General features: G+C 51.5%; 1 protein-coding gene across 5 annotated transcripts in view; it reads right to left on the bottom strand.

Annotated features, from left to right (window-relative positions):
• Positions 1-934: 934 nt before the first annotated feature.
• PAX2 (paired box 2) overlaps positions 935-11,251 on the bottom strand; it is a 77,688-nt gene continuing 67,371 nt past the window's right edge. For 2 of the 5 annotated variants that reach the window (XM_069460242.1, XM_069460244.1), the window contains 3 exons: positions 3,936-4,037; positions 1,560-1,646; positions 935-1,056 (listed from right to left, as the gene is read on the bottom strand). In XM_069460242.1, the coding sequence (XP_069316343.1) occupies positions 935-1,056; positions 1,560-1,646; positions 3,936-4,037 (311 nt within the window). Of the gene's footprint in view, positions 1,076-1,559; positions 1,647-3,707; positions 3,791-3,935; positions 4,038-11,251 lie in introns of those variants that run through there. The other 3 variants (XM_069460246.1, XM_069460243.1, XM_069460245.1) reach the window with 2 other exon arrangements.

Below are 11,251 nucleotides of genomic sequence, written 5' to 3'. Positions count from 1 at the left end.
ATCAGCTGGGGTAAGACCAGTGTCCCCGGCCTACGGAAACTGGTCCTGCGGCGGCCCGGGAGAGCGTCCGATGGGGCGGCGAGTTAGGGAGAGGAATGCAAGGCGTCATGGGACGGGCAAAGGACCGGCAGGAGGGGAATCTGGGAGGCCAGTAGGTGGAGACGCTGAGGTAGGGGCAAGGCAGGACTGAGAGTCGGGTCACGTGCTGGGAAGCGCCTGGGCCCTGGGGAACCAGACAGTCCAGGTGGAGCAGGGAAGAGCCAGGAGTCGGGATCGGCCGGTGCGGCTGCTGGGGCCTGCTCTCCTTGGGTCCCAACCTTGGAAAGACCTGACGCCCTCAAAGCCGGTTCCTAGAGCACGACCCCCACGCCCCCATTTCACCTTCTGAGGCAGGGCACGCCCAGAAGGCGGGGGCAGAATGGCTGGCGCAGAGGGTAGGGCATTTTTCCCAAGGGTTCGACAACGGGCTCTTCCTCCTTCTGCAGAAAGTCGTTTTGTTCTTAATTTCCTTTGCCCAGCCCCTCCAGCAAAGCCTTCCGGTGCCCGGGCGTCCAGGACCAGCTGCTCCGGGGCTGGGCCGCGCTGCAGTCCGCGCTGATTGTGTGTCACAGAAACGTATCCGGCGCGCGCGCCCGAAGATCGGGCCCGAGTCCGCAGGGTGGCTGGCCGGCTCCGGGGCCAGCGCGAGGGAGGCCGGGGCGAGCTGGGCCCGGCCCTCCTCGCGGCGCCGCGCAGTCCAGGCAAGCGGGGAGGGGCGGCGGGCGAGGTTGGGGGCGGCGGGCCCGGGCCTGAGGGTCCCGCCCGCGGCTCCACCCGTCCTGTCGGGCCTTCGACGGGTGATGTGAAGGGTTGCGCGGGTCCTGGGACGGAGATGGGGTTGGGGTGGTGGCCGGGAGGCATTGCGTCGTGACGGTCCTCCCTCCGGGGTGGGCGGTCAGACGGGGACGATGTGGAGGCCGAAGCTGTCGGCCTGAAGCTTGATGTGGTCCCCGCGGTAACTAGTGGCGGTCATAGGCAGCGGCAGCAGCGGCAGGGGCGGAGCCCCGGGGGGCGGCACTATAATAATAAGGGGAACCTGGAAGTTAACACAGGAGAAGAATGGGCTGGGTGAGAGGACAAACAGGAGAACAAAAAAGGAAAGAAAAGCAAAGCAAAGACCTCCCGGGGCTGGGGTCCGGCGGGATCCGGGCTGGGAGACCTTGGCTGGGCCGTGGGGCCTGTTGCCCCGAGAAAAGCCGCGTTCATGTGGCGGAAGAGGGACCTGATTGGTGACGCCTGGCTGCGCGCCCTCCAAGGGGTCTGAGAGTCAAGGTGGCGCAAAGCCTCTAGCGATCCGGGAGGGAAAAGAAGGAAGAGGAGGGGAAGGGGAGGGAGGCGGGGGCGTCCTCCAGGGGTCCCTGGGCCTCAGTGCTGCACTAATAAGCCTGCCCCCCTGGCCCGGCCGGGCACCCAGAGGTCAGGTCGCTGGAGTGGGACCCGCGTCCGGAAGCGGCCCGGCAGAGCCAGAGGGCTGGAGGGCGGACGCGCTGAGCCGCCGGCCAGCCAGGTGGCGTACTCACTTAGTAAGGCGGGGTTGCTGAATCTCCAAGCCTCGTTGTAGGCCGTGTACTGGGGGTGGCTGTACGGGTTGCCGGAGAACTCGCTCCCTGCGGTAGGGTGGGGAGTGGGGATCAGACACGCGCACACCGTGGCGGACCCGACGAGCCCGGCCAGCCGATTCTCCAACCAGCTCCGGGTCTGAGGCGCAGGTGTCGCGGGCAGGGTAATGGTCGTGGCGGGCGTGAGGGCCGCGCGGAGGCGGGGCAAGCCCACTGTCTCCGTGGGAAGAGCGGGGGTGGGGGCAGAGGTAGGAGCACCGATGCGCCTAACACATTGGCGTGGCGAGACCTGTGGGCTCGTGCCCGCCCGGGGCTCCGGCGCTCCGGGCCACCCAGGAAGGGTTTGTCCGGGTGTGCCCACCCTGCTGCGTTGGGGACCAAGAGCCTTTATAGTGGTCACTCCGCTTCTAGGAGTCACAGCCCCACGGGGTGGAAGCAGGGGCCTTGGGCTGGCGAAGAAAGGCCCTGGTGACACTGTCCCAGAAAGTCCTAAGAGTGGCATCTCAGCGCGGCGCCAATACAAGGGTGGGGGCTCTGCTAGGTAACACCCCTCTCCCGCCTTTCCCCTCAAGAGGTTCGATGCCCGAGCCGCACGGCAGGGGATGGGGGCGGCGGGAGGCAGGTGGACTGCCCGCTGGTCCGCGAGCGGTGAGCGGAGGGCCCCGTGGGCTGGGAGCCGTCGGAAGCTGCCTCCCTCCCTCCGCGGGAGAAAGGCCAGGCCTCCGGGTTTCCCCCTCGCCCTTTCTCCTGTGTGATGACCCCAGACTGTTTACAGTGATCCCTAACCGCGGGTTAAGTAGAGGAGAAGGGGCCCCTCTCCGAGAGGGAGCTGGGGTGGGGGTGGGGGATGCAGCCACTGGAAAGCCTGTTTATTGACGAGGAGGGAAAGCATGCGTGCAGCAGGATAATGAGCTTCTGAGCTCAACTGTGACCAAGAGGAACTGAGCTATCTCCTTCCCCATCGCTAATGAAACAAGTGTAATTTCCTCATCAGCACTAGATTCTGTTTAACGACTCCCCCCTTGCCACCATGAGCTCTCTGCGGCTCCCCTCATCCCCACCTCCCTGCAGACTCCCCACCCCCACCTCTCCACTCCCCACTCCTCCCTCACCCCCACCTCGCTAAGACCTCCTCTAGCCTTCATCTGCTCACTGCTGGGACCTTCCCCCACAAAATCTCCTTGCCCCCCACCAGGCTTCTACTTCCCCTCCCTTGAATCTGGGCAGGAATCCCTTCACCCCCACCTCCAACTCCCTTCAGCCCCTATTCGGTAACACCCTGCAGCAAACATTGTTTGTTTGTTTTGCCATCACTCCTACTCCAAGCTCTGCTTACCCAGGGTTGTCCCTGAGTGTCCCTGGATGGATGGGGCCAATCACCCTCCTCTATCCTCTTCCCTCCTCCTTTCCCCCACTAATGAGAGTCCAACTTCAGGGAAAGGCCACATAGAGGGTGTCCAGAGGGAGTGGGTTGCAGGCTGAGTGAGTCTTAACCCTCTTTAAAACAAGAGTTTTTTTGGTGATTATGCAAATAGGAACTTCAGCTGTCTTTGGCTTCAAGTCCCCCCCCCCCACCCCATCTGGGGTGAAGGGTTGGGGACAGCACGACCTCCAGCTGTAGTCACCAGACCTCCAGCTGTAGTCACCAGACCGTAAACACAGCCTCTGCCTCTCTGATCCACACAGCCCAAACCCAGCTTCTCTCAGAAAAGGGGTGGGTCAGAGCCCTGGAGGCGCAGTGCGGGTGTGGGTTCCTCTGAGATGTAGGGTGTCTGGCTTGTCTCTCTGAAGCCACAGTCTCTCTGGTTCCTGCCAAGCCTGTCCTCTGTTCCTCTTAGGGACTAGCTGCCTCCTCTCTCTGGGTTGGGGTAGGTTCTCAGCATTGGTCTTCCCCTGTGGCTTGGTGTGGACCAGGGTGGCTTTGTCTGAGTGACTGACATGCCCCTGGAAATGGTTCTTGGCTCCAAGTTTCCATGGAAACCAGGGCAGGCTCTTCCAAGCAGTGTCAGCTGGCTGGGGTGGGCTGGGGCACTGAGGGCGGAGCTGAGGCTGAGTGCTCCTCGGGCACAGGCTTGGGTGGGTGGGCGCTGTGGAGGGGCCATGACATACAGTGGTTTGCACACAACGGGGCACTTCTGTTAGCTTTCTCCCTGGGTTGCTCATGAGGGAGGATGAGGGACCAACTGCAGCCTCTAGGGAGAGAGAGGGACAGAATAGCAGTGGTTTGCAGGGCGGGATGTTGGGTCTCCTCCCACCCCCAGCCTCAGACCACTCAGCAGCTCACCCACAATTTAGTTACCCCCACCTAGATTAGGCAGCTGCAGTATTGTCACCTACCAGGCACCATTCCTGCCAGGGTGGAGGTGGGGTAGCTTCCCTGGCCAGTGGGGGGCACGTGAGGGGGGTAACCAGGCAGAGTGGTGCTCGCCATGTCACGACCTGGAAAAACACAAAGGGGAAGGGGGTGAGGTCTGGAAGAGAGGGGCCTGCCTCTACTCACACCAGGGAACTCCATGGAAAGAGGAAAGAGCTCTGCAGATGTGTGGGGGGTATGTGTGCAGCTCTGCACCTGAATGAGCAGGTCCAGTTGTGCCTTTGCATGTGTCTAAGCTTGTTAGCTAAACTGTCTGCAATCAGCTGTGTACGCACCTCTGCGCTGTGTAGCTCTTTGCGTCTCTGTGCATTTGTGTGTTTGTGTCTGCCTTTGCCGGTGTCTCTGTGCATTCCAAACCCAGATGGAGATGGGAGGGAGATGACCTGGTTTTACTCCTCCTTCTCAGCAAGATACTCAGCTGTGGTCTCTCCAGTAGCCAAATGGGCCTCTATCATCTTGTTTGCCTCTCCTCTCCCTACCACCCCATCTTTCCTTCAGGCTTAGAGGACACCTCACCACCACCCCTATAGAGGCTGATGGGTATTCCTCGTCCTCTCCAAGTGGAGCTGCAGGTGCTGGGCCTGGCAGGTGTGGAGAGCAGGGGACCAGCCAGTGAGCTATTTTGCTGTTAGCGTTTATGGCATTTAAATGATAGAAAACCATCCCTGAAGTGAATCAGGAGCTTTGAGCCAACAGTGTAAGTGGATCAGATCAAGTTCCAATGAGCAAAATCTGCTGCCCCACCAGCTGCTGGACTTGTGTCCCTGGAGGCCTCTGTTAGCTAGAGCCTGGAGGGTGGGAGGCAGGGCTTTCCTTAGCAGGGTCCTGGAATGGAGGCAAAGTGAGTCAATGTGAGGGAGGTACCCCTGGTCCACAGACATGCCTTCTGGAACATAGCTGGCCTCCCTTCCTTGCTTGGCCTCTGCATTGCTACGAAGGGGTCACCACCTCTCTTTGCAATTTAGCATGCTCCGATCTCTAGTAACAATCATTTGCTCTCTCCTTTCTCCCATACTCCCTTTCTCCTCTCCTGGGCCTTCTGGGTCCTTTTTATCTCCTCCAGATGCCCTTCATCCTGCATGCCAGCCAGTACCACTCTACCACTCTAATGCCTCTGCCCAACACTGGGAAGGCAAGGCGTGGCTGGAGGAAGTCTGAACCATGCATACCTGGCCTGGTTCACTTTCTTTTCATCAGTTGGGCCCTAGTCATCAACCTCCCGATGGCTATTCCAAAGCATCTCTCTCTTTGCCCCTCTCTCTTTGAAGATGACCTCACCTTCTACACTCCTGAGATGTATGGGTTTCCTCACTCCTATCATGACATATCTGAGTGATTCATCCTTCCCTAGGAATACAGAGCTACAGCTCAGGTTTCTGCATGTCCAGCAGCCTGCTGAAAATTTTCATTAGCTGTCCCCCTGTCACCTCAAACCTAACCAGTATAAAAAGCAGATTCTTCTGCTCCCCAATTGGTTCTACTGACCCTCTTGAAGACCTTCAGACCAAAAACTTTGGAGTCCTTCTTGATGTAGCCTTCTTCCTCCCACTCTAGATAAAGTGCGTCACCAAGTGTTGTCAGTTCTTACATCTTTGTATCTGCCAGTGTCTACTTCCTCCACTACCTTCATAGCTCAGCTTCTAATCACCTGCCCTTGGTTTGCCACGGCAGTTTTTTGTTTCTTTTCCCTGCCTCCATTCTTCCCCCTCCTATCTGTCCCAAATGTGGCTGCTTGGCTAGTCCTCATGAAACATTGTTTTGATCACACTACTTTCCTTGTAAAAACCATCATCAATTCCCTGTAGTTTACAGTTTGAATCAAAGTGCTGCAGCTTTCAAAGTCTCCTAGGTGCTCTCCCACTCAACTTTCTCAGCTCTGATTCTCACCCCTCCTGGTTTAATTTGACTGTTTTCCCTGGCTTTTGTGCTATGATCCCTTGTGCTTTTTGCCATGACCTTTTCTTCTTCCTTACTCATAGCTTTTCTCTCCTTCCAGCTGAAGCCTTAAAACCTGACCATTCTACTCATCAGGGAAGTTTCTCTCTTGCAAACTTCTGTAGCATCTGTGCTCCATGGTTTACCCTGCCATGATATTTCATAATGCATCAGCCTTGTTGTTTCATAGCGTGATTGCTTCTTCAAACACATCAAAAGCAACCTGAGGCAGGGCACTGTCTTTTGCTTTATCCAGCATAGCTGAGAACGTGGTGGATGCACAATAAATACCTGATTAGTCCTTGATTATTCTATTGCACTGACAGCCAATTCCTGATGGGTTATAATTTTTTTTCTAATTGTTTCATATATGTTGGACTCCTTTAAAGAGGTGAGGACTGAGACAAAATGTAAATGTTTGAATCAGCTTTTTCTTAAAAAGTTTAAACAATAGATTATGAATTTTTATAGGATGAGAGATTTCCAGTGAGGGACTCATATATTGTAACAGCTTTATTGTGCAATAGAATGATTTTCCTATATACCTATCTAGTGTAGCTAATATCTTACATTTCTTAAAACTCAAGAACAGAGTAGAACTGCCAAGCAAGAGATCATTTCTGATTCCTAAAGAGATAGAAGAAAGAATTTGTGTTTGCTTTGTTATGAATTTTATTTGATTGGCTTCTATTGTCAATAAAAGGTATACTCCTTCTGACCATCTCAGTGGAGTGGACCTAAAGTGGACAATGACAGCAATATCTATCAATTTCTAGAGAGATTAACGATATGACACTTATTGGTCAAAAAAAGGCCTAAGACAGAGGAGAGTTAGGGAAGATGTGGAGGTTTTGAAGCTAGACAGATATAGAAACACAATTTCCCCTGCCCTGTAATCTTAAAGTCTACAAAGCAGCCAGGAAAAGGAGAGTGTCTCTTCCTTAAAAAACAGGAATTTAAATGCATCTGAATTTTTGTTTTCAGCTGCATGATTCCCACAGCCTGTCACACATGAATTCCTTGTCATCTAAGGTTTTGTCACAAAATCTACCTAGTTTTAGGAGAAAGGAAGAAAGGCTGGATGCCTAGAAAGTGTTTCCAGCTAACCTGGGGGCAGTGCTATTGCATTTTATTTCTACTGGCTTTATCTCTTGCAAAATCATAAGGCCACTTCCAGCACGTTAGAAACTTTTGCATGCTGAAATCCACCCACGGAACTGTTGGTCAAAAGGGACATTTCCAAATTCCATTTAACAAATGGAAGCTGGGAAGTGCCATGCAGAAATTTCTTAAGTTGTGAGAGAAGAGGCCCGGGATGCGGAAAAAGCATGCACACTTTCTGGTGTTCTGCACGTCACTGTGCGCCTCCTGCTGCAGGTTCTGTGACCTCAGTATCGCCATGAAGAAGTGCCTGTTTCAGGACCCCTGAGCCAACAAAGGTGCTAGCCACTGCATACAAAGCACTCTCAATGGCTTCATTAGTACACAGGTGACACCTGAAGAGCAGGAAAAAATTGACCAAACTCTTGCCAGAGCCATATATTTTTCTGGAACACCGTTGTCAATAATGGAAAACACATACTGCAGGAAGTTTTCAAATTACTAAGACTGTCATACCATTTGCCCAGCAGCATTCTGTGAGCGAGCCTCTTTTAGTGAAAGAATATGAATGGGTAATAGAATCTGTGCAAGGAAGGCTCAGCAGAGCACTGGGCTTTGCAGCACTACGGGCGGATGGACAAACGGGAGTGCAGACGGACTCTAAAACTGTAAGGCAGCACAGCCACCTCCTTTATACAGACAAGAAAAGCACAGAAAAAGGAAGAATCAGTTACATGGCAGACTACATCAGTTATAAAATATGAAAGCAGTAAAGTATTTGCTTTGTTCACTGACAATGCCAGCAACATAAAAACAGCACCAGGAATCAAAATTGGATAAAAACCCACATATTCTTACAAGAGGATAGGAATTTCATGTTGGATACTTGCTTTCTAAGGTTACAAGGATTTTTCTTTTCTTCCTAGAAACAGGGTCTCACTCTGTTGCCCAGGCTGAGTGTAGTGGTGTTATTTTAGCTCACTATAACCTCCAACTCTTGAGCTCAAGTGATCCTCCAGCTTCAGCCTTCCAACTAGCTAGGATGACAGGCCCATGCCATCACGCCCTGCTAATTTTAAAAATTTTTTGTAGAGATGGGATCTCACTATGTTACCCAGGCTGGTCTTGAAATCTTGTCCTCAAGCAATCCTCCTGCCTCAGCCTCCCAAAGTACTGGGATTACAGGTGTGAGCTACCATGTCTAGCATGGGTTACAAAATTTTTAAGGATGGAAGAGCCTTCCAGATGATCAGTCTAACTTCCTTGTTTTAAAGATGAAGAAATGAAGGCACAGAAGGGCATAATGACAACTACTAAATGACAGAGCTGACGTTTGAAGCCACATCTCTGCCACACTGCCTCTTAATGATAACATGAGGCCAGGTACTCCCCAAAAGAGCCAAAGAAAAGGAAAAGAAGTCATCCAAAAAAATCTCCTATCATCATGGCTGTCATTAAGATTAGGCAAGGAAAAAGGGGCACACAGAATAAAACACTGACACCAAAAGTCTGTAGTAAAACTCCATGGGGTGAAGCATTCATTGCTCTCCTTTGAGAGTTTTCTAGAAAACAAAGGCTCTTCAAGAAACAGTAGTAGTGGAGAATCTTAAAGTACCCAGAAGTGTTAGAAGCACTGTACTTGATGAGGATGTCTTCTCAGTTCAACTGCAGAAGTCCCTGAAGATTCTAAAGCCAATTTCTACAGCAATCACTACATCTGAATCAGACAGTGCACTTTTGTCAGACATTCCTTACCAAATGGGCCAGATCAAATCAACTGTTTTGGAGAATCTAAGTGTAGCTCCTCTTAACAAGTACAGAAAAGCAAGGTAAAAGACTTTATTAAGAAATTGAAAAATTTTAGTCATCAGATAATTGTGCTACTTTAATTGTCAGGTCTAAGATCCAAAGGCAGAATTGTGTTTCTACTTGCACCTGGACTAGCTAGCATTCATTGCGCACCTACTGTATTCTGGGCACCGTCTTTCATATTTTATATGTATTATCTCATTTACTCCCCATATCACCACCATGATGTTGACATGGTTTTAATTCCCATTCTGAAGATGAGAAACTGAAACTCAGAGGGGCTAAGTATTATACCCAAGATTTCACAGCCAGATGGCAGGCCCTGGACTACAGAACCAGGAGTACACTTGGAATTGATTATGGAATGATATTCTTTACTATTGTAGACCCAGAAAATAGATAGGTATTTGGTCCAGGAAAGCAACCTGGGATGATACTAAGCTAACCTTTTCTCCAACAGAACATCTTGTCACTTCTTGTTTCTTGTGTGTTTCAGTTTCTTCCATTTTCTATAGTGAGGATTTTAAGTTGGGATTAACTGATCCTATAGAGCCCCACAGATGCGCTTAAGGGGTTCCATATAAAGCTACACATTAAATGTTACAGGTATTATATATGTGTATCTTTCTGGGGAGATGGTACATGGCTTTTATCATATTCTTAAAAATATTCATGGATTCAAAGATTAATAAGCACTTTATAAAAAACCAAAAGAACCTCTGTTCTTTGGCATAAGACACTGATTTATTTGCAACTACTTGAATTGTAGCAAGAAACAAGATCATACAAAGAAGATCAAAATAACATGTGCAGTAGCAGGGAGGCTTATCTCAAGTCAAGGAAAATGTCAGCACTCAAAAGATCAAAGAAATAAAAAGGAAGCCACCAAAGAAGCAGAAACTGCTGCCAGTGATGGCTCAGACAAGACTTATTAGACATAGATTTATACAGCAAAAGTTATCTTCAATGAGTTCAGAGATGCTTTTCCTCAGCATCTTTCTCTGAAAATGAGTATTTTTGCTACCCACTTGACACCATGGAGGACCCTAAGGCCAGAAAACATAACTCTTGTTTTACTATCCTCTCCTCAAGTTTTGTCTGCTTCTCATAAGGTGGTGAAAATGGAGACATTAGATTTCTTCAAGGTTGGCAGGCCGTGCCTGCATCTGACACACGCATTTATAATGCTTACAAGCATACACAGTTACGAAATTTGTAATTACTGCTCAAGTCTACTGTTCCTTTACATTACTATGCCCGTTAGGATCACTTTATGACCCATCCAGGTCATACATAATACGCTAAAGTAACAAACTTTAAATCTGTCCAAGGTGTTTTAAAAGGAGACGAAAAGAGTTTTCTACGTATTTCCTTTTGTTTCTTATTTCCCAGGTTTCTAAATCCTCCCAAGGCTTTGTCCTCTGGGGGCCCCAAGCCCCCAGCCCCCAGCACTGTCTTGGCTCCACACTCAACTTGAAGCTTGCCTGCGCCAGGTTCCAGCAGAGGGGGCTGTGCCCATAGCTCAGGGCAGCGGCTCTTGCAGCCGATCAGGGCTTCCACTGACAGCTGGACTTTAGTCCCTGGTGTGTCCTATGGGCTCAGTGAGGTCTGCACCTTGACAGCTAACCAGCTGGACACAACCAATCATGCTGTTGCCACCCCTTCTTTCCCCAGCACGCTCCCTCGTCTGGGCTGTGTAGCCTGCTGGCCACCGACTCACACGAGGTGGTGTCCTTCCGCCTCAGCTGGACCCTGGAGCCGCGGCACCAGAATCCAGGGATCAGACTCACGAGTGTTGGGGAGAATCACATTTTCAAAGGGCTATCTTCTAGTCCCACTCCCTCATCTTACAGAGGAGGAAACTGAGGCTCAGGGAGAGGGGAGACGTCTCCAGCCCTCTCCTCAGTTCACTTCCCTTTGCTGCCTTCTCTGGCTCCATTCGAGAACTGCAAATACGACTGGGGCTGGGCAGGTGCTGGCACTCGGGAGGCTGGGCCCTGGCTCACGGATGGGCTCAGAGCAGGAGAGACCCTCGTGCTGGGTGGGCAGAGGTTAAGCCTGTTTGCACAGTGTCCTGATACTCCAGGTCTCCCAGTTCCTCTCCGGCTTTATTTTGTTCTCTGAGAGCACTGAATTGTCAGCTCTAATCCTTCCGAAAGCGCAGTGTTTTTCAGGCGCTCTGTGTAAGTGAAACCCTAATCCCAAGGAAAACGGCCACTTAAGCCGCCGGAGCATTAGGCTGCTCTCGGAGCCAGAGCCACGGGATTTCCTCCCTCCCTGCTCGCCAGCCCAGCCTGGCCACGGGGAGGAGAGGGGAGGATTCGGGCAGAAGGCACGCAAAGCCCTCTCAGAAGTGACAATAGTGGCAGAGCTTGCCTCCCAAAGCTCGGGGTTAAAAAAGCCCTGGCTTGTTTGTCCTGAGGCTACAGCTAAT

The sequence above is a fragment of the Eulemur rufifrons genome, chromosome 28, assembly GCF_041146395.1.
Source record: "Eulemur rufifrons isolate Redbay chromosome 28, OSU_ERuf_1, whole genome shotgun sequence".
Classification (NCBI taxonomy): Eukaryota; Metazoa; Chordata; class Mammalia; order Primates; family Lemuridae; genus Eulemur; species Eulemur rufifrons.
Note: the sequence above shows the minus strand (reverse complement) of the source record. Positions and strands in the feature narration are given on the sequence as shown.